Source organism: Delphinus delphis, chromosome 1 (assembly GCF_949987515.2).
Source record: "Delphinus delphis chromosome 1, mDelDel1.2, whole genome shotgun sequence".
Taxonomy (NCBI): domain Eukaryota; kingdom Metazoa; phylum Chordata; class Mammalia; order Artiodactyla; family Delphinidae; genus Delphinus; species Delphinus delphis.
This window is the reverse complement of record NC_082683.1, coordinates 21,400,282-21,424,238: the sequence shown is the minus strand read 5'-3', so window position 1 is coordinate 21,424,238 and position 23,957 is coordinate 21,400,282. Positions and strand designations below refer to the sequence as shown.

The window sequence follows — 23,957 nt, the reverse complement described above, 5'->3', positions numbered from 1 at the left end:
GGAGACAATGCAGAGGTCAGGAAGAGGTGAACAAATTCTAGAGGCAGAAAACAACAGAAAGCTCTAGGGTTTGGTTCAGAGGGAAGAAAGTATTTGCTGGAGATTAATCAGTGTACTTCAATCTCCTGGGATCCACTATCACAAAAGGATGCTTTATGCAACACAAACGAACCGTGGAGTGCCTTAATGTGCTGGATAAACAGAATTTACAATTCAGACATCTGGAATCACATCTGGTTTACCCAAAAATCAAAGAATACATTTATTAATTCCACTGTTTTTGAGAGAAAAAGATCAGAACACATCCAAGAGAAAATATTAAAAGACATCTATAAGGTGGATTAATGTGATTTGTCAATTCTCTGAGAAAAAAGAAATCTAAGAGATGACCACTTAAAATACCATCAGCTAAATAAACCAGAGTTACCATATTAAATAGGAAGAGTCACCTGCAATTGTTCTGTAACTTCTTTGTGGGTTTTCTCCATCTGGTTCATTTTGGCTCTCATCTGAGATTCTTGGTATTGAAAATCAGCCTTCAGCTCTGTGATCTGAGGGAAAAAAAGGCAGAGTGACCAGAAGAAATCTCTGTGCAATGAGAAATGTTTTGGTACCAGAGTGCTAAATGGTCCCCCAAATTAATGAAATCCAGGGCTCTCCTAAAGATTCATACCTAAATCAAAGCCAGGGAACTGTGTATCCTATTCTTTCTAATGATTTCCTGAAAATTACACAAAATCCTGAAATAGCATGTTTGATACTGAACCACTTACTAGAAGGTTTTAGATATTTCATGTATTTAATATATGCAATAATCTTTCAAATACCTCCAAATAAATCAGTGATTATAACAAATATGACTGACAGTTTGAGAGAAGCCATGAGAATAACAGCTGCTGCCATTTACTGAATTTTTACCTTGTTCCAGGCAAACTGTTTGATTATATTATTTCATTCAATCCTATGACAACCCTGTGGGACAGTAATGTTACTCTTCCCATTTTATAGATGGGAACATCAAAGCCTTAGAAAAGGTTAAGTAAAGTGGCCAAGATCATACATGTTAGCAAGTAGCAGAGCTAGAATTCAAACTCCAGGCCTTCTATTGACTATGCTATTCAAGGAACACACAGAAGAGGTATCTAAATCAGAGAAGTGATGTATGAGCTGAGTTTTGAGGTACAAGCAGCAACTGGTAGATGAGGTAAGGAAAAGGCCATCCGAGCAAAGGGAACAGTATGGCACAGGCAGAGTGCGAGATAATTGAGAGCGTGTTCAAATGACTGATGAGAGTGTCAGGAGATGAGGCTACTGATAGGCAGGCATGATGTGGAAGAGCCTGTGTTCCAACCAAAGAGTGTGACCTTGATCCTGAAAGTTATGGGAAATAATCTACTACTTGTTTTTGCTCTTTCTAAAACCTTAACTTTGTGGGAATTCCCTGGCGGTCCAGTGGTTAGGACTCAGTGCTTTCACTGCCCTGGTCCAGGTTCAATCCCTGGTGAAGGAACTAAGATCCCGCAATTGCAAAGCACTAGAAACAAGTGTTCATTTTGTCTCTATTTTGCAAAAATCCTTTTATGTGTCATTCTGATCTAGTTCATGAAGAAAATATACTTGGGTCTGCTTTCATCTGACAGTCATGTAGTAAATTGGAAAGAACATTGGTCTCTTCCCATGAATCTCCACCTTACTGGCAGAGTAGAAACACAGCACAGTAGGGTCAGGAAGATTTGGGTTCATTCCTTTGTTCTGTCATTTATCAGCTGTGTGATTCGGACATTTAATTTGGTCGTTTAATCCTCTTGGGTCCACTTCCTCATCTGTAAGATGAGGTAGAAATCAGATGCAAAGAATGCACGTAAAGATTTTAACATTATAAATGTCTTTGTTAGCCATTCAGAATGAATCATAGCATTCCGAACACAGTGCAAAACAACATAACAGCCTCCGGAAGAAAACAGAGCTAGAGGAAGGGACTGGAACCCTAAGGGGAAAAATACTGAAGGTACTGTTTATCTATGAAATGATGAAAATAATAATTCCTACCTCCAAGTGTTGTTATGGGGATGAATGAGTTAATATATATAAGCACTTAGAATGGCGTCAGGCACACAGTAAGCCTCCAAAAAAGTTAGCTATTATTTTTATTGTTATTAAAATATTAAGGCAAAAATGAGATATTCTCTAACAATCTGAAAATAAGAAACAATAGATATGAATCAGAACAAGGACATAAAAAATTCCCCGCAAGAGGGGGAGATGGCTCTTAGACCAGAGTAAGGCTTTACTGAAGATATTAATGAGCTCAAAGAGTAGGTCACTCAGGAAGGGAGTTATCAGCAATAGAAACAAAGTGATGCAGTTACAGAGGAAGGCCTACCTGAACACTGTCCAGGGAGGAGAGAGACCTGGTCCACATATTTTGAGTATTACTGTCCCCTGGACACAGCCATCCCAATAATAGAGACGGAGGCATCAGGTTCTCCTAGCCTGAGAGCACTAAAAATTCCAATTATGTAACTACTTCCTCTTGTCCCAACTCCGTGCTCATTCAGCACCCTCTGATTACAAGCTTCCTAGACAGCTTATGCTGAAAAGAGTAGTACTCTGTTATATTAAGAGGCAGACATTATAGTTGTGAATTAAGAGGCAGACATTATAGTTTTACACATCATCTCTGTAAGCTTGGTCAACATCGGTCCTCCCTTAGAAGTGGAAGCTTCCTCCAAATGCAAGAAAGAAAAATCAACTTTTGGGACTTCCCTGGTGGCACAGTGGTTAAGAATCCGCCTGCCAATGCAGGGGACACAGGTTCGAGCCCTGGTCCGGGAAGATCCCACATGCCACGGAGCAACTAAGCCCATGCGCCACGAATACTGAGAGCCTGCGTTCTAGAGCCTGCGAGCCACAACTACTGAGTCCATATGCCACAACTACTGAAGCCCAGGTGCAAGAGAGAAACCGCACAACAGGAGAGAAGCCACTGCAATGAGAAGCCCATGTACCGCAACAAAGAGTAGCCCCCGCTCACCGCAACTAGAGAAAGCCCGTGCACAGCAATGAAGACCCAACGCAGCCAAAGATAAATAAATAAATTTATAAAAAACAAAACCAAAAAAACAGCATCATGCCCTGCACCACATATCTTACCCGCCTGTCTCATTCTGACCTGGGAAGCACTAACTAAACAGTACCTTCTTCTCTTTCTCTAAAATCATTTGATCCTTTTGATGCAGCATCTTCTTTAGAGTGGCTACTTCTTCCTTCAGTTGGGCAATGATGACAAAGTGGTCAGTGCCTGGTGAGTCCAGAGCCAGGTCTGGGGAAAAGCTGAGTGGAAAAATGGAGGGGGAGAAAATCAGTTGGATTGATAAACTTTTTTCTACCTGAGTACACATCGTAGGCCACTTGACTGCAAGTGCAAGAGCAGGAGCAACTACGTGAATTCCCAGCATCAAGCAAAATACACACCTGACTTGAGAGTATTTGCTAAACTGCACAGGTAAGGTAGCCATCAGATAATTATACCAACCAAAGCCACAACCCACAGCATTCCTGCAGCATCTTTGCTCACATTCAGGACTAAAATAAATGCCTTCTCACAACAGCCAAGGATATTCTGTTCCAGGTTCACTGAAGATCTCCGATTATTTATGGGTGAGAGTCATAATTTTTTTGTGATTAGATAATTTCCCTAGAATCTGGATAAATTATCAATTGTAAGTTCATGCGTTTTTCTTTAAAGCTACCCATAGAGTTTTTGACTCTTTGTTTTCTGCTCCAAAGCCCACGATGTGGTGCAGCTGCTGTGTTCTGCCCCAGGAGCAGTCAGTCTTTTTTAAAAAGTGATAGAAAGAAGATGAAATTAATAGGAAAGAAGCCAACTTCCCCCACTACAACTGGCCTATTCATTGTCACTTCCAATATCAAGAATTCTGCAATATTTAGTTAGGAAAAGAACAAAGAGGTGGCAAACTGCAAAGCCACACCACAACCTGGGGTTTTCAACAGATTCCTCCCAGTAATAGTCTCTGAGCACTACACTCTGTCAAAGTGCCAGGTGAACTCCATCCTTTTAGTAGAGTAACCAGGACACGTTCAGGGAATCTGTAAAGCTCTGAAATTGTATGTACAATTCTATGTATACATACAATGGATGGTTTCTAGGGTGAGGATCCATAGCTTTCTAAGGCTGGTCAGAGGTGTCTTAGACCCAAACAAGTTAAGGAATCACGGCCAAGAGAGTCAAATCCTGCCCTTCTCTACAGACTTCCCAAAGGAAGCTCTTTACTTTTCCCAGGGCAACCTTTAAAGTAAAACACAAACCTGTTTCTCCTAACAGATACTGCAATACTGATTCCCAACTCCCTATATCAATATAGCAACTACTCTAGATACCCCCTGCTGTTGGTTCTTTCCTACATCTTAAACAACATCTAATAACTAATAATTCTCTACACAGGTAGAAACTCCAAATAACAAGGTGAACCACTGGACAAACTTCCTCATAGTTACCAAGTCAAACATTTCTATGGCTAGAATGGGAAGACACACTCCATTGATAAGAATGTTCCCCCTCTGTCTACACGAAGCATATGAGAAGAATGTCAGAGGAAGAATGGATCACTGCTTTTCTAACTGATAAACATGCAGAATTACTGGGTAACAAAAAGTAAATGTAAAATAATAAAACAAGGCATGCAGGAGAAAATATTGAAAGGACCCATCATTGTCTCCACCGGTTTTCATGCTCACCAAGGGACTGTCTTCCCTCAACCCAACAGAATCTAGGTAAACCCATAAGCAGAGCAACAAATGAAATAGAGTAATGGGCTAGTATAAATAACTTCTTCTTGTCCTCACAGCTCCTAATACTCTGCTCTACCTGCTTCTTCTTTTTTTTAAACTGAAATATAGTTGACGTACAATATTATGTTAGTTTCATACATAATGATTTGACATTTGCATATATCATGATCACCGGAAGTCTAGTAAACATCTGTCCCCATATAACATTATTATATTATTGACCATATTCTTTATGCTGTATATTACATCTCCATGACTTACTGATTATATAACTGGAGGTCTATACCTCTTAATCTCCTTCAACCTATTTTGCCCATCCCCTACCCCCACCCTTCTGACAACTACCTGTTTGTTCTCTGTACCTATGAGCATGTTTTTATTTTGCTTTGTTTGTTTTTTAGATTCACATATACGTGAGATCATGCAGTACTGGTCTTTCTCCAACTTATTTCATTTAGCATAATACCCTCTAGATCCATCCATGTTGTTGCAAACAGCAAGATTTCATTTTTTATGGATGAGTAATATTCCACTGTGTGTGTGTGTGTGTGTGTGTGTGTGTGTGTGTGTGTATACATACACACACACACACACACACACACACACACACACACACACACATCATAGCTTCTTTATCCACTTGTCCATTAATGGTCACTTAGGTTGCTTTCATTATTTTGGCTATTGTAACTAATGCTACAATGAACATTGGGGTCTATATATCTTTTTGTTGTTTTTGTTTTTGTTTTGCGGTACGCGGGCCTCTCACTGTTGTGGCCTCTCCCGTTGCGGAGCACAGGCTCCGGACGCGCAGGCTCAGCGGCCATGGCTCACGGGCCCAGCCGCTCCGCGGCATGTGGGATCTTCCCGGACCGGGGCACGAACCTGTGTCCCCTGCATTGGCAGGCGGACTCTCAACCACTGCGCCACCAGGGAAGCCCTATCTTTTTGAATTAGTATTTTTGTTTTCTTTGGATAAATACTTAGAAGTGAAATTGCTGGATCATACGGCAGTACTATTTTTAATTCTTTGAGGAACCTCCATACTAGTGGCTACACCAACTTACAATCCCACCAACAGTGCACAAGGTTCTATTTTCTCCACATCCTCATCAACGCTTGTTGTTTGTTGTCTTTTTGATAGCCATTCTGACAGGTGTGAGGTGGTATCTCATTGTGGTTTTGATTTGCATTTCCCTGATGATTAGTGATGTTGAACATTTTTTCATGTGACTGTAGGCCATCTGTATGTCTTCTTTGGAAAAACATCTATTCAGGTCCTTGGCCCATTTTATTTTTTTTGATAAACTTCATTTATTTATAGCTGCATTGGGTCTTCGTTGCTGCGTGCGGGCTTTCTCTAGTTGTGTCAAGCGGGGGCTACTCTTAGTTGCGGTGCGTGGGCTTCTCATTGCGGTGGCTTTTCTTGTTGTGGAGCACAGGCTCTGTGGCGGGCGGGCTTCAGTAGTTGTGGCACACGGGCTCAGTAGCTGTGGCTCGCGGGCTCTAGAGTGCAGGTTCAGTAGTTGTGCACGGGCTTAGTTGCTCCACGGCATGTGGGATCTTCCTAGACCAGGGCTTGAACCCATGTCCCCTGCATTGCCAGGCTGATTCTTAACCAGTGCACCACCAGGGAAGTCCCCTCTGCCCATTTTTAAATAGAACTGTTTGCTTTTTTGATGTTGAGATATATGATTTTTTTGTACATTTTGGATATTAACCCCTTATCGGATATATCGTTTGCAAATATCTTCTCCCATTCAGTGGGTTGCCTTTTCACCTTATGGATAGTTTCCTTCATTGTGCAAAAGCTTTTCAGTCTGAGGTAGTCCTATTTGTTTACTTTTGCTTTTGTTTCCCTTGCCTGAGGATACATATCCAAAAAACATTGCTAAGACCAATGTCAAAGAGCATACTGTCAATGTTTTCTTCTAGGAGTTTAATGCTTTCAGGTCTTACATTTAAGTCTTTAATCTATTTTGAGTTATTTTTGTAAGTAGTGTGAGAAAGTAGTCCAGTTTGATTCTTTTGCATGTAGCTGTCTAATTTTCCCAACACCATTTAGTGAAAAGGCTGTCTTTTCCCCACTGTATATTCTTGCCTCTTTTGTTGTAGATTAATTGCTCATATAAGTGTGGGTTTATTTCTGGGCTCTCTATTCTGTTCCATCAGTCCATGTGTCTGTTTTTGTGCCAATCCCATACTGTTTTGATTACTGCAGATTTGTAGTACAGTTTGAAATCAGAAAGCATGACACCTCCAACTTTGTTCTTCATTCTCAAGATTGCTTTGGCTCTACCTGCTTCTTGAGGAAGGAGTCTTCCTATACCAATAAATCGTTGACAAAACTAGTTGTGTCTTTCTTGTGTTAGGTCCTGACCTCTCTAACTCTGTAACTCCTGATTAATAAGAACTGCTGGGTATCAAAATGAAAAAAGATAACTAGGTTACCAAGGCAGAAAATCAAATCCAGTCTCTTTCTAAATACCTCCAAAGACAGGGAACTCACTATTTCTCCAGGAAGCTTCTTGTCTTTTCCAAAAGCTTAAGAGAACACCTTTCCTCAGGTTGAGCCAAAACCTGCCTCCCTATCAGTCCCATCCATTAGTCCTGGGTCTGTCCTCAAAGGCCACACAGAGTAAGTCTGATCTTTCAGGCATATTTCAGAGGGAGAATAAAATAAAACTATAAGGAAAGGAAAAGAATGTCCTTTAGAAACAATAAACCACAAGGTGTGCCTGGAGGCCACCCACTGCTTTTACTGCCCATAGAACAATAAACAAATATGATCAAAAAGTGCATTTCTCAGGGAAGGAAAGCTAGAAATGAACTCCGATTTTCTTCAAATTGAAGAGTTTCCGTTACAATTTTGACAAACTATAAAATATTGAGATGGAGGCTGTGAATTTTATAGGATACTAAAAAATAAAAAGACTAAGGCATTTTATAAGTATAAAACCATGAGAAGAATGGTTTTATTTTTTAAAAAAAACCCCTAAAGTAATGGGTTCTCTATGATATGGAAGGCTAATGAATAAAGAAAAAGAAGAGGGCTTCCCTGGTGGCGCAGTGGTTGAGAGTCCGATGCAGGGAACACGGGTTCGTGCCCCGGTGCAGGAAGATCCCACATGCCACGGAGCGGCTAGGCCCGTGAGCCATGGCCGCTGAGCCTGCGCGTCCGGAGCCTGTGCTCCGCAACGGGAGAGCCCACGACAGTGAGAGGCCCGCGTACCGCAAAAAAAAAAAAAGAAAAAGACGAGAAAAAATAATCAAATATTCCTCGATATTTAAAAAATAAAAAAGAGGACTTCCCTGATGGTCCAGTGGTTACAACTCCACACTTCCACTGCAGGGGGCGCGGGTTTGATCCCTGGTTGGGGAACTAAGATCCCAAATGCCGTGCAGCACGGCCAAAAAAAAAAAAAAGAGGACAATATGGTAGTATAGAAAGGTCAATGGAAAACTGTTAGAGAGCAACCTGCAGAAGACATGAAGGGATAAAAATGAAAGAATAAAAGCATAAATTTAAAAGTATATGTATATTACGTGTGGCTGATTCACTCTGCTGTACAGCAGAAACTAATACAACATTGTAAAGCAACTTTACTGTAGTAAAATAAAAAGTATATGGATATTTTAAGAGTGGGACAAGCAAAGTGGATTGTGATTAATTAAAAACTGGGAGGCAGTCACAATAGATAGTTAGGAAACAAAACTGGTAACATTTACTACAGAACTGAATTCAAAATGGATACTCAGGAAAAAATTTTTGGTTTGCATGACATTAAAAAAAGGACTGTTAAAAAAAAGTCTTGTCAGAATGTTTTCTAAGTGAAGGAAAAGCAAGGGAAAAAAACACAAAAAGTAAAAAGAAAAGGAAAAATGTAATTTACCTTGTATATGAACTTTTAAAAGACAGAAATGTAAACAAGTGGAATAGATTGTTAAGATTGCTAATACAGGAACATTCAAATGGAACTTGTATATGAAAATAATTTTTTTGGCAGCAGAAAATTTTTTTCCAAATTTTCAGGTTATTAGGATAAGTTATTTTTTTAATTACCATGTACATTTAAAGGAAAAATTATTTTTAAAGATCTTTCCCAGAGGACATTATGAAAGACTACAGACCTAAGTTAAGGATCGGCATCCTACTTGAGGAAAACAATCATTGCTGGTAACCGGATGCAATAAAACAGAGCAGAAAGTTTAAGTCTTTGGCTTGGTGTATCCATAACAATAGTCAGAAAGAATAGTGGCAGTATCTCAAGAACAAAATGAGCTAATAGAAGGCAAACTTTAAGGACTGTTGGTTAAACTAAAAGTTAAACTAAATGAGCTTTTCTGGGTCATTCAAACATAGCCTGCGTCACAAATAGCACAAAACAGAAATGATGAATCTAAAGGCTGTAGGTCTTGGCTTAGGCCTTTATAAAGCAGGGCATTCAGAATGGTTCACTCTTTTAAAAAGTAGTTTTTACAGGATCATGAATCCTGGCAGAGGTGATGGGACAATCAGTGCCACATCTATTTTCTTCAGAATGGTCAAACTAGCTGCTCAGAGAATAAACAATAAAGCTGACCAGAAAGATGGTCTTTATGGTTCCTTCCCCTATGTAATCAGAATATCTAAATTAAGCATTTCTAGAAGGATCAATTCAAGAAGTTTAAAGTCACTAATACTAGCATTAAGAAGACAGCTTGCAGAGTCTCAAATCAAGTTAATGAAAAAGCCAACTTCATAGATGCTGTGTAACCAGCTAAATAAATAAAATTCAGCGCTGGTAAGCCTATATGCTGGTCTGCTCCCATACCCACCACTGCCTGGGAGGGAGAACCAAGAATGGAAGTTTTCAGAACGGAGATGATTCCAAGGATTTTAGGGAACAGTGTGTCAGGTGGTCTCACTTCAGGATGCCCAGGCCTGGAGGAACAGGAAAACAGGTGGCCCCAAGACTCTGCTGAGAAGCCGCCCACTGCACCAACATGGATGGGGCACCCTGGATATGAGGAGAAAGTAGCTCGTAAGCGAAGCATCACTGAGAAGGAGAGGGGAAAGTGAGGAATAAAAATGCATTTAGAAAGGCTTAAAATGAAACAAAAATATTTAAACACATCTCCTTCTCTCCTGAGCCAGCATCTGCATTGGGCTATCTCTGTTAATGCTAAGGAAGCATGGATTATCCCTCACAGACTGAGCAATACTGCCTTAATTCCAACTTGTCGGGAATTCCCTGGCGGTCCAGTGGTTAAGACTCAGCGCTTTCACTGCTGTAGCCCAGATTCAATCCCTGGTCGGGGAACTAAGATCCCACAAGCTGTGCAGTGCAGCCAAAAAAAAAAAAATCCCAACTTGTCTCTGCTTTGCCTCTGGAGACCAACTCCTGCCCTGCCTGGAGGAGGCTACAGGCACAGATCACAATAAAAAGCATCTAGCTATTGACTTCTTTGAATTCGTGTGAGGAAGTTATTTGTGGACTGCAGAATTCAATTGCTATGAAATCCAGTTATATGTTCTAGACAAGATTAGATTTATAAACAAATATCAGTACTGTTTATTTATAAGATATCAAGTGGCTAGTGTAGCGAACCTGAGAAGTTCATTGACAACCACAGACTAGCTCCATGACACACCCTAAAATGTATTCCTGTTTCAGGAACTGTGTATGCATTTCAAACAGGAACATGCACACACACTTGAATTGGCTTACCTATCTCCATTGGTTGTGATCGACTCAAACTTGGATTTTTTCTTTGGGATTTCATTTTGAATTGAAGATGTAGAAAGTGTTTTCTGACTTTTAGTGGCAAAAAAAAAGGAGAGAGAGAGAGAGACACACACACTTTAGAAATCAAAGATTAATAAAACATCACAATGAAAGTCTTGTCAAATGGGACCAATGTAATACTGTACCCATTCTATGCAAGAGCTAATTATTATTTTTTTTCTCTTTCATTTATTTTACTTAAAAAAATACAGCATAACACAAGGAACACACATGAAGCTGTGTTGTTACTTAAAGGGGGTAAAGCTTTCAATTCTGAGGTCAGGTGGGGCACGCTGTCCGCATGAAACAGACAACAAGCACAAATGTCCAGGTGGCCTGATCTAAGATCTAAGAGCTAATTATTCTTGATCATCAAAATCCACCAAAGTCTTGATTTCATAGGTCCTGGATGCATGGGTAGCTCGTTTCTACAGTCCTCCCCCAAATTCTTGGCCTTGATTAAATATTATCTGCTTTATTAATAACTATGAGAATAGAGTCAATAAAACCTCAGAAGTATAATCTATCTTACAATTTAAAAAGTACTTTCACATTCATTGTCTCACATGTATCTTATAATACCGTGAGGTATATACAAGGGATTGTTTCTATTTTGCATAAACTGAGGCTCATCAAGGTTAACTGACCTACCCAGGGATATACAGCTAGTTAGCAGTGAAGCTGGGACTAGACACCAGGCTGACATATTTGAACTCCAAGTCCAGTTCTTCCTCACTCTATTTCTGTGAATCTTCTGGTGTCTGAGTCCCACAACAACACTAAAGATCAGTTTTAGCCCCAATAAGTTGACCCCCTAAAACTAGTCTGCAACCCTTTTACTTTGATGGATGTCCAATCGCCAAGCCCAAAGGATGTTTCAGACCTTTTCTTACTTGGCCTCTTTTCAATATTTGATACCACTGACCATGCCATCCATTTCCCCCCCTGACTTTATTGAGGAATAACTGACAAATATAATTGTACATATTTAAAGTGTACAAGGTGACAATTTGATATACATGTACATTATAGAATGATTACCAAGATCAAGATAATTAATACACCCATCACCTCGAATACTTAATTCTTTTACTTTATTTTTTGGCTGCACCATGTGGCTTGCAGGATATTAGTTCCCCGACAAGAGACTGAACCCATGCCCTCTGCAGTGGAAGCACAGAGTCCTAATCACTGGACTCCCAGGGAATTCCCTCTTTTATTTTTTTTAATGGTGAGAATGCTTAAGATCTACTCTCAGCAACTTTCAAGCATACAACATGGTATTATTAACTATCGTCACTAAGCTACACATTAGATCCTCAGAACTACTTCTTCTTATAAAGTTTGTACCCTTTGACCTACACCTCCCCATTTCCCTCTCCCCCTGCCCCTGGCAACCACCATTCTATTCTCTATTTCTATGAAATCAGCTTTATTTTTTTTAAGATTCCACATAAAAGTCATACCACATGGTGTTTGTCTTTCTCTCTCTGGCTCACTTCACTTAGCATATGCCTTCCAGGTTTATCTATTGTAGCAAATAGCAGGATTTCCTTCTTTTTTTATGGCTGGATATTCCATTGTATATATATACACATTTTCTTTAGCCATTCATCCCTCGAAGGACATTTAGGTTGCTTCCATATCTTAGGTATTATGAATAAAGTTATAATGAATATGAGATACTGATTTCAGTTCCTTCAGATATATACCCAGGAGTGACTGCTGGATCATATGATAGTTTTATTTTTAATTTTTTCAGGAAACACCATACTGTTGAGTCCTTTATATATTTTGGATATTAACCCTGATCAGATATTTGGTTTTCAAATATTCACTCCATCCTTCTTGAGTGCTTCTAGAATCTGTTCTCAGCCTCCAACCTGAGTCGTGTCATTCAAGAGCATGGTTTTAACAACTATCTATCATAGTGGTTAGAAATGATGTTCCCCAGATCACCTGCATCAGAATCATCTGAGATGTTTATAAAACAAAGCAGATTCCTGGACTCTATCCTAGATTCTACTGAATTAAACTCTGAGGTAGGGCCACAGAAATCCACATTTTAAACTAATCTCTGCTACCACTGACTCTTATGTGCTACCAATGGCTCATGTTCAAACCTCTCTTGTGAGTTTAGGCTAAACTTCCACTAAATAATTCTTTTTTTTTTTTGGATGTCGTATCTATTTATTTGTTACTCTTAGAACATCTTCTTTTTGACCAAGGACAGCTTCTGTCTCTTGACAATCTGTTCCTTGCATTTTTCTTTGGCCTCCTTCATTCTCTTGACCAAAAGTGTAGCATATTCTGCAGTCTCTTCCTTATTTTTCTTAGCATGCTGTTTCTTCAGAGCAATATGCCGATGTTTGTGTTGCACAACATGTGGAGCAACAAGACGCTGAATTTTGGGTGCTTCAGTCCTACGTTTCTTACCTTCTTTGTTTAAGGGCCTTCTCACAACATAATGGTAGACATCATCTTCTTTATTTTTTTAATTTATTTTTTAATAAATTTATTTATTTTTATTTTGGGCTGCCTTGGGTCTTTGTTGCTGCGCGCGGGCTTTTCTCTAGTTGGGGTGAGCAGGGGCTACCCTTCGTTGCGGTGCTTGGGCTCCTCATTGTGGTGGCTTCTCTTGTTGCAGAGCGCGGGCTCTAGGTGCGCGGGCTTCAGTAGTTGTGGCTCATGGGCTCTGGAGCGCAGGCTCAGTAGTTGTGGCGCACGGGCTTAGTTGCTCCACGGCATGTGGGATCTTCCCGGAGCAGGGCTCGAACCCGTGTCCCCTGCATTAGCAGGCAGATTCTTAACCACTGAGCCACCAGGGAAGCCCCATCATCCTCTTTAGAGAGCTTAAAAAGTTTGCGGATTCTAGCTCTTGGGCCCCAGGCAATGCAGCACAGTTGTATCAGCAAATCTAGAAATATCCTTCTCACCTTTTTTCAAAATGACCAAATTCAGGACACTCAGATTGGCATCCACAATGCAACCCTGTACAGATCTGCACTTTCTTTCTCCAGTCCTCCTTGGCCTGTGACAGGAATGCTGTTTACTCAGTAGCAAGCAGACGCGGCTGTGGGTCGTGCCACCCGGCTTCATGGTCCCTTGTTTGTCACTCTCACCACTGATTTGGACCACATAACCCGTCCATTCTTCACCTGGAGCATCAGCAGCAATTTCCATGGCCATAAACTTCTCACAGATGTTACAAAGTTTGCGTTCATAGTTCACTTCAGTGAGTTTCTGGCAGACAGTGGCTGGGAAAGATGTTCAGCTTCATCCTGAAGCAGCCATTCACCTCCAAGGTGCTACGGAAAAGAGCTAAATAATTCTTCTTGATGCTTTAAACTCAACTTTCCAAAACTGAACTTCTTTTTCCCCCTTCCTATACTCTCTCTCAGATAAGGATCTACCCATTCACCCAAGTAAGAAATTTGAGAATTGTCCTTTACTCACCCAGCTCCTGCCCATCTATCTGTTCATCACATTATCTAATTTACTCAAAAATCTCCTTCTAAAGTATCTTCCTGAATCTGCCTCTTCAGTGTCACTGCCTCAAGTTGAGGTTCTCTATTAACATCTCTTATCTGGACTCTTACCAAAAAAGCTTCTTAACTAGGCCCCAGCCTCTTTTTCCTCCAATGCATTCTCCCCAGTAGTCTGGGTTAATTTTTTTTTAAATGCAGATTTGGCCCCTCCCCTGCATAGATCCTTTCAGTGGCTTCCCGTTAAGATCACTAAGATCAAGTTCATGCTCCTTACCAGGTCTGCTGGATTCCTTTTCCTCCCATTTTCCAGCTCCCAATCATAAGCTCCAGCAAAATAAAAGGACTTGCTGTTTCCAAGTTCCGTGTGGTCTCATGCCCTCCATGTCTTTGCAAATGCTATTCCCTCAGCCTAGAATGTCTCTGCCCATTCCTTATCTGATGATTCTGACCCATCCTAAGATCTAGCTCCAACACCAGCATTTCTCTGATCTTTCGTTCCCTAACCTCCCGAGGCAGTTAATTACCACTGCCTCTTATGCCTGTATTTTGACATGTTTCCACTGTGATGCCCATCGAATTATCCTGCAATGATTTGATTACAGGTCTGTCTTCCCTACCAGACTGCATACTCTTGGATAGCAGCGTGAGTCTTTTACTTATCTCTGCATTCCTTGCAGAGAACCTGGCTCATGAAAGTACTTAACAATGAACAAAGAAAGTCACAATGGTAATAATAACAACGAATAACTAAAATGTATTGAAGCTTCCTATATGCCGGTTATAAAACTAATCACTATGTACATACTATATAATTTATTTCTGCAACAACTCCATGAGGTAATATTATTATTTCCCTCATTTCACAGATGAAAAAACTTGCCCAATATCCCATACAGAAAACTTGGCAGACCCAGGATTCAATCCAAAGCCAGAACTCTTAACAATTCTACAGATACTCTGAAAAGAAGCTTAAGACAATAATGAAAGGACATCATTTTGACTGGATCTCACAAGGACAAACCTAGAATATCTATCAATCTCCTAGCCAATATGCATAAAAAAGCTGCATCCCTCAGACTGCGAAATGTCCAATCTTCTAGGGAGATAACCCACTCTAACGGAGGGGAAAACGTTACATGTTGAAGTGGAGTAAGTTCCACAAACTTTTAAGACACAACAGAAACCAAGTCAGAAAATCCTGATGCCTTATGGAAGTCTCTCTGGCCCTTGGATGATACATGAATTACAAACTACGACAAAGGAGATTCCCTCTATAGACTAATAACTAGAGAGAAAATAGGAAAATTTAGACAAAATGGTATCTTCCACGGCTAATTGTGTGAGTATTACATCTGACCTCCCAGCACCTCTAGTCCTATCTCATGCATCTCGGGGTTACCTGTTATAATGGCTGCCACCACTCAGTCGACTGTACTGCTCCTTCTCCTGGTGGCTGGCACGGGAAGAACTGCTCAGGTGCTTCCTCTGCTCTTTGGTCTTCTGAAGGACCCGTTTGTATGAAAGTGTGCACAGCCAGCATAGCAATTTCCCATCTACCTGGAAGATGAGGAGACAAAGATAAAGAAGGAATGTGCTAGTGCAGTGGCTGAGAACATGGGTATTAGGAGCTAGAACCTCTGGTTAAGTCCAGATCTGCCACTTACAAGCTGTGTGACCTTACGGAAGTCAGCTGGGTACTCATGGGGTCAATTTCTTCATCTATAAAATGAAGGATAATAGAACCTACTTCAGAGGGCTGGTGCAAGGATCTAGTGACATAATGTAGGTAAAGCATGGTGCAAGGTACATAAAAATTGCTCAATAAAATAGGAGCTGGGGATTTCCCTGGCGGTCCAGTGGTTAGGGCTCCACACTTCCACTGCAGGGGGCACATGTTTGATTCCTGGTGGGGAACTAAGATCCCACATGCTGTGTGGTATGGCCAAAAAATTTTTTAAATAAATAAATAAAATAAAAATGAGCTGCTAATTATATATATTTTTTAATTTTGTTTTTCTTCAACTTAACACAGACCAGAGCAAAGTTCCCATAAGAATTTCAAAAGACACAAATATCTCTATGGTGCTCATCAAGGAAAACACAGCAGGGAAAAGAGAAGACAGAAGATGAAACATAAAATTTCTAATTTAGCTTTTCCTTTTCCTTTTTTTTAAAATTTATTTTATTTATTTATCTTTGGCTGCATTGGGTCTTTGTTGCTGTGCATGGGCTGTCTTTAGTTGTGGTGAGTGAGGGCTACTCTTTGTTGCGGTGCATGGGCTTCTTATTGCGGTGGCTTCTCTTGTTGTGGAGCACGGGCTCTAGGCGCGCAGGCTTCAGTAGTTGTGGCACATGGGCTCAGTAGTTGTGGCTCGCAGACTCTAGAGCGTAGGCTCAGTAGTTGTGGTGCATGGGCTTAGTTGCTCCGCAGCATGTGGGATCTTCCCAGGCCAGGGCTCGAACCTGTGTCCCCTGCCTTGGCAGGCGGATTCTTAACCACTGTGCCACCAGGGAAGCCCTATACTTTAGCTTTAATACCTTATAAATGGCTCATAAAATGGTATGCTGGATATCTTTTCTCAGATGGAAATAAATGTCTCCAGAGGGCTTCCCTGGTGGCGCAGTGGTTGAGAATCTGTCTGCTAATGCAGGGGACACGAGTTCAAGCCCTGGTCTGGGAGGATCCCACATGCCGTGGAGCAACTAGGCCCGTGAGCGACAACTACTGAGCCTGCGTGTCTGGAACCTGTGCTCCGCAACGAGAGGCCGCGATAGTGAGACGCCCGCACACCGCGATGAAGAGTGGCCCCCGCTTGCCACAACTAGAGAAAGCCCTCGCACAGAAACAAAGACGCAACACAGCAAAAATCAATTAATTAATTAATAAACTCCTACCCCCAATATCTTCTGTTAAAAAAAAAAAAAATGTCTCCAGAAAAAGACTGATGGGCAAGTAGCTTCCAGGGCCCCAATCCCTGGTCGTGGCCTACCATGGCACTTTGTTTGATTTAGAAAAAGTTGATCACTTTGGGCAGAAGCAGCTCTGTACCAGGGTGCAGGGCACAGGGCTAGGAAAGCAGAATGGGGCTTCCACAATCCTCTGAAGCTGGGGTGCCTCTGTACAGCACTCAGATGGCAAAAGTAAGTTTGTGGGGTGGCCTGGTACAAGTGGCAGGGCAGCAGAGCTGGTTGCAGTTACTCAGGTTGAGGAGGGAGTGTGCTGATATTTCATGGAATCTTAGTTTTCATGTCTTGCCTCTAAATTACATCTTCTGCCCCATCTTGAACATGGGTAAGCCAGACCATCATTTACCTAAAGTATTTGTCTTGTTAGCAAAAGCTTCTTTGCACCTTATTCTCCTAACCTATTAGCAAGTCATCCGTCCGAATCTACCCACTTCTTTCCAACTCCACTGCTTCCACCCAAGCAAAGCCATTCTTACTTGTCACAACTGCAAGACCCACCCAAATGATCTCACTATTTTTCTCCAGATCAACCATTTCCACATAGCTGCCAAAGAGGGCTCCTTAAATGTAAATCTGATTATGTCTCTCCTCGCCTTAAAATATAAAATCTAAACTTTTTACCATAGCCTATGTTGACTTAAATGTAGCCTCTGCCTGCCTTTATAATCTCATTCTCTGTTCACTCTGCCTTCTTTCTGCTCTTCCCATCTGCCAAGCTCATTCTTGCCTCTGGGTCTTTTCATAGCTGGTCTCTCTTTCCAGGATCTTTGCCCTCCAGGGCTTCCCATGGCTGCTTCCTTCTCATCTTTCCTGTTTCAGCTCAGATTTTATCTCCATGCAGGTCCTCCTGATTGCCCAATCAAAACTGGCCTCCCCAGTCACTCTCTACCATATACCCTATTTCCTTATAGCACTTACACCTAAAATCTGTGTTCATTTATTTCCTTGTTTGTTCTCATCCATCTCTTACACACATAAATAAAAGCTCTGAGAGAATAAGGTCTCTTCTGCTTAGTTCATCAGTGTATTTCCAACACCCAGAGCAGTGTCTGAGACATGATAAGCATCTAATTATTTGTTAACGAATGTATAAATGAATTTTGAAACCAAACTTCAATTTGCTGCATTTCATGGTTATGGGATATGGCCTGAAGGTCTGACTTTAGGAGGACTTCCCTGGTGGCGTAATGGTTAAGAATCCACCTGCCAATGCAGGAGACATGGGTTTGATCCCTGGTCCGGGAAGATCCCACATGCTGCAGAGCAACTAAGCCCCGTACGCCACAGCTACTGAGCCTGCGCTCTAGAGCTCGCAAGCCACAACTACTGAGCCCGCATGCCTAGAGCCCACGCTCTGCAATGAGAAGCCACCGCAATGAGAAGCCCACACACTGCAACAAAGAGTAGCCCCCACTCGCCGCAACTAGAGAAAGCCTGCGCCCAGCAACAAAGACCCAATGCAGCCAAAAAAAAAAAATAGGAGACCTTCTCCACGAAAGAGCTTTCACTGAAGAAGGGTTTGAAAACAAAGCAACTGCACTGAAAGAGAGCCAACATTAAACATGAAAATCACACACTGAACCACAGGACACTTTATTTCAGATCTCTCCTTCACAAACTTTAAAAATATAAAATCACCCTCTCAGAATTAAACTATCATAAAGAAATAATCATAGATAACACTGAGTACTTATCATGTGCCAGATTCCTTCTGAAGGGGTTTACACTTGACCTTCATAACAACGATGAGGTCTGAGCAGCCTCATTTACGGATGAGGAAACTGAGGCACTGATAGATTAACTCACCTGAAGTCACACAACAAATAAGTGACAGACAAAGATTTCAATCCAGGCACTCTGAGTCCAGATCATCCACTCTCAATCCCTAAGCTTGGTCCTCCTAAAGTTTATAAATAGATGATTGAGGATGCCTACAAATACGCAAACTCTTATGATAGGATTGTAACTAGAAAGTAGAAACAATGAATTCTAGTGTAATCCAAATAATAATAATATAGGTACCATTTAATGAAGTATAGTATATGCTAGGCTCAAAATTGTTTTATATACCTATCTCAATTAAATCTCCCTATGCCCTTGTGAAGTAGCTACTGTTATTCCCACAGTAAAGATGACAAAACTGATGCATAACAGGAGTAAATAATTTGCCCAGGATCATTCAGCTAAGCCAGAAGTGGGCTGGAACCCAGATCTATGGGACTAAAAAGCTTGTGCTCCAACTATTATTATATGTTACCTTCTGATTACTAATTCAGCTTCTCTAGTATCTTGATTCAGGGAAGAGGTGCCCTGGTTGGCAGGCAGGAGTATTCTGGTCACTGGAAAGTTACTTCCTCCCATTGTAAATTAATGAATTTGGTTACCACGAATCAGCTTTTGAGAGCCTAAGCATCTCTGAAAAGCATCTCTGGAAACTGAGAGTTTCTGTACTATATTCTTTCATTCAAAAAAAATTTATCGAGTACCTACTATGTGCCAGGCTGCTGGTAATACAGCATGAAAACAGATGGACAAAGAACTCATACTTTAGTGGGGGTGGACAAACATGTAAACAAACAAGATAATTTCTCATAACATTACATGCTATGAAGACAATAAACAGGGTACTATGATAGAGTGATCGGGGGAGTTAGTAAAGAAGGTCTCTGTGAGAAGCTGGCAATTGAGCTGAGACTTGACGCAAGGAACAAGTTATGACACTCTGGAGAAGGCTGTGTATCAGGCAAATCCAGCCGGCACAAAGGTGGAAATGAGACTGGTATATCTGCAGGACTGAAAGGTGGCCAGTGTGGCTGGACCAAGGGAGGAGGAGGGGAGTGTGATGGAAGATGAGACTGAGAGTCAGGTATGGGCCTTGCAGGCTATGGAAGGAGTTTGGGTTTCATTCTATGTGCAACTGGAAGCCAGTTGAGGGTTTTAAACAGACCAAATCTAAATCATTTTAATTCCACCAAGGTACCATCATTCCACATAGAGGTTTATCTATATCATCTTCTTGTGGTCTTTAACTTCAACAGATAGAAACATTTAAAGAGCCAGACAGTAAAACTGGTAACAGACTATATCCTGCTTAAGTCACAATCTCTCCTTTAAAGAGTTTTGTAGAATTTTGCCAATCACCACTTCACTTATAGGGATGTTGAACACTGTAATTCAAATTCTCATGAAATACTAACCTATGAAATGTATAATATAATGGTCCACATTTGATAAATGAAGAAAACAAAGGCTGAATATCTTCTTCAAAGTCAATAACAGAATTTGGAGAGGAACTGAGAAATCAATCTTGGTTATATGTCTTTTTAACACAATTGGCCCACCTGAATTTCTCTGAAAGAAAAAAATATCCAGAAAAACACAGAGATTTACCTTCTTTCTATCATCTTTCCTGTCAAATGCACACTGCTGCTTGCACTGTTCACAAGAATATGGTGGTCCATACTTCTTCTCTGAATTTGTGCAGCGTTGGCATTTGTTGCCAATAAATGCTGCAATTATGTTGCAATACTGACAAGGTTTGGGCTTAAAGAGAAAAAAAAAAGTGTCAAGTAAGTATGTTGTAAAATACCAGTGCAATTTTTTTTCCAGTGCATTTTTTAAAGCAATGATTTCTATTATACACAGTTCATTAGTCATGGTAAAAATGCATTCCCAACTTCATAAATTTCCTTTTACACTGATCCAATAAAGCCCAATTCCTAACACCATGTAAAGTGTTTTTCTGCACAGGACTATTGATTTTTAAATAAATAAACAAATAACAAAAACCCATTAGCATATATGCTGGGACTTCTCTAACCAATTCAACAGAACCAGCTCTTGGAGAAATGAGCAAGTGCGTCCAAATTTCTGAAAAGGCCTCTTTGACATTATCAGTGTATAAACATGTAGGGAGAATGCCTGCAAGGACACAGTATGCTGAACCCTAACACTGAAAGAAAAAAAATCATTCATCAAAATGAATAGTCAACTGTTACCAAACAAAGAGGTCACGTCATAGGATTCATCATTCCCCTTCTCTTTACATACTGGTTACTGAAGCTTCTCAAGGAAAATTATAATCACAATCCTGCCACAGTGACTATAAACACAGAACTCCTTAATACTAAGTATTAGCTAAGTTTGAAAGCTAAAACACTACATAAATTTTTCTGAGAACATTTTTACACATAACTAGGTCTTCTAATAAAAATATTGTAATTATATTAATAGTCCACAGAATGTACGGTCCCAAGAGACCTGACTGTTAGGTACAGAGAAACCCTACTTACCGTTCCATACAACTGCACATTCTGAGCACATTTCTTGCATATTGTATTGGTTTTACTGTTAAGGAAGAAAGAGACACAAGGCTTTATAAGAAAAAAATCGTTTTACCTACAACATTTGAAAACTGATTCTTCCTTAAGTCCAAGGAATTTGTTCCTTACTAAGTGCCAAGGTGGAATATGGTTTGGACATTTGATTAACTGAAGGGTGAGTATCTGGCCAGTAACTCTTTTAATTATTCTGTAGTTATAAATTTTATTAGCTCAAATACAAGGAGGCTTTGGTTAAAATGAAGAGTGAGTTATTTATGATTATGACATCTCCAAGTACCACTAAGTAAAATTATCAGATATGCAAAGGACCCTGAAAAGAATATTATGTTAGACCAAAATGGACTAGCAAAAAAGAAATTAATTCTCCTCAATTCAGATGAGCAGCTGAGAAATTCGAGATGAGGAGTAAAGTATTTGTGTTTGGGATATAAGCTCAGAGACTCTATCCATGTTGACCTTACTCTATGTTCTCCTCTATAAGTAAAAGTATGTGAAAATCCCTGATGTGGGGAAATAGATGCTAACACCAAATATTTTTTCAATATTTCCAATTTCTCTAAGAGCTAAGCACTGACAAAAATAAACACGCCCTTTCCCTTGTGAAGATCCAAGTCATAATATTACCTACATGCCTAAACTGATAAACTGCCTTGGGGAAAAAATATTATCTTCAAATAAAGTCTAACCCTTCACAAAGGGAGGTACAAACGAATGCTTCATGTTTAACAACAGTTTAAACAATATTTGGGGGCTAAAAACAAAATCACATAAAAATCCAGTATATTGTTACTTTGTGATTTTTTTCCCATACAGTTCCTATCAAAGTGACTACAAACTTAAAAGACAAAAGAAAAACCTCAAAGTAAAAATCATTAAATTAAAATGAGATATTCAAACAAAATATTTCCCAGGGCAATTTTCTGCCATTTTAAAAAGGCAGTTCAGGGACTTCCCTGGTGGTCCAGTGGGGTCTAGTGGTTAGGTCTCAGCACTTCCACTGCCGTGGCCCGGGTTCAATCCCTAGTGGGGAACTAAGATCCAACAAGCCACGGGGTGGCCAAAAAGAAAAAAAAAAGGCAGTTCAGGAAGTGAAGTACATTGAAAGAGACCTCTAGAAAGAGGATTAGCATCAGTGATTCTGTGATGTTGAACATTTGGGTTTATTTTAGATTTATTACTCAAGGAGTGGGACATATATATCAATATATACAAATGCTCTTGACATTTTAGAAAAAAATGCAAAAAAACCTATTTCTATAATCCATCTTGAATTAATTTTTATGTATGGTGTGAATTAAGGGTTATACTTCAAAGCTCACCCTACACACAGAAATAAATTTGAAAGGGATCATAGGCCTAAATGTAAAAGCTAAAATATAAACCTTCCAGAGTATATTCTGTGTGTCTCCATTTACATGAAGTTCTAGAACAGGTAAAACTAATCTATGGTGGAAAGGAAAATCAGAACAGTAGTTGCTTGGAAAAAGCAAGGAGGGTGGGGACTGACTGGGTTGGGGTTAGAATCTCTGGGGTGATAGAAATGTTTTATATTTTGATGGGGTTTAGGGTTACACAGATATATACTGTTTGTAAAACTCATTGAATGATGCACTTAAGATTTGAGCATTTCAATGTGTGCAAATTTTACCTCTAAAAAAATTTAAAAACCATAAACAAATATTGAACTCTAAGTTAATGATATGCATGCTGAAGTGTTTAGGGTCAAGTACACTGATGTCCCCAACTTTAAACTGCATCACAAATAAGATGGATTAATACACTGATGGATAGAGAGATGGATAGATGCAAAAGTAGTAAGTGTAAATTGTAGAATCTAAGTAGTGGGTAGATGAGTGTTTACTATCTAGTTTTTTTAGCTTTTTTTTCTTTGAAAATATACATAACGAAATATCAGGGAAAATATTCCTAGAATTGAAATGAAGCTGACCAAAATTAGGCTTCTGGGTCCATGTGTGAGCTGGCAAACAGACCCCATCCTGCTTAAGGCAATATTACCTACGTAGAGCCACGGTTCCCCAAAAGTTTAACTTACTATACCAATAAACCACTTTGCTGCTATTAAAAAGTCCCCCAAAGATGTGTGTTCATTCACACCTGAATATTTTTCACACTTTTCAAAATGAGATTCACACAAGGCAAGTGTAAAGGCAAGTGAGTTTTTTCAAATGTGACTAGGGCTAACAAACTCTTTATCAGATTGTCACATTTTCAAAAGTATCTTCTTTTGGCTTATAAGTTCTCCAAACTCTGCATATAAATATACTAGAGCACAAGGCTCATGTTTTACTGTTGTGGGATTGGTTTCTTAGTGTCAAAAATGTCAAAACCATAATACAGGGCTTCCCTGGGACACGGGTTTGATCCCTGGTCCAGGAAGATGCCACATGCCGCGGAGCAACTAAGCCCATGGGCCACAACTACTGAGCCTGCGCTCTAGAGCCCGCGAGCCCCAACTACTGAAGCCAGTGAGCCCCAACTACTGAAGCCAGCGAGCCCCAACTACTGAAGCCCGCGTGCCCAGAGACCGTGCTCCACAACAAGAGAAGCCACCACAATGA

The 23,957-nt window shown here is 40.3% G+C and overlaps 1 protein-coding gene and 1 pseudogene across 1 annotated transcript in view; both read right to left on the bottom strand.

Moving 5' to 3' along the window:
• FAM76A (family with sequence similarity 76 member A) overlaps positions 1-23,957 on the bottom strand; it is a 28,176-nt gene that overhangs the window by 2,358 nt on the left and 1,861 nt on the right. Inside the window, exons 3-8 of the mRNA XM_060017118.1 lie at positions 21,328-21,382; positions 20,426-20,578; positions 15,468-15,625; positions 10,524-10,610; positions 3,198-3,333; positions 450-551 (exon numbers count right to left, since the gene is read on the bottom strand). Of these exons, the coding sequence (XP_059873101.1) occupies positions 450-551; positions 3,198-3,333; positions 10,524-10,610; positions 15,468-15,625; positions 20,426-20,578; positions 21,328-21,382 (691 nt within the window). The remainder of the gene's footprint in view (positions 1-449; positions 552-3,197; positions 3,334-10,523; positions 10,611-15,467; positions 15,626-20,425; positions 20,579-21,327; positions 21,383-23,957) is intronic.
• LOC132428924 (small ribosomal subunit protein eS6-like) lies at positions 12,691-13,860 on the bottom strand (annotated as a pseudogene).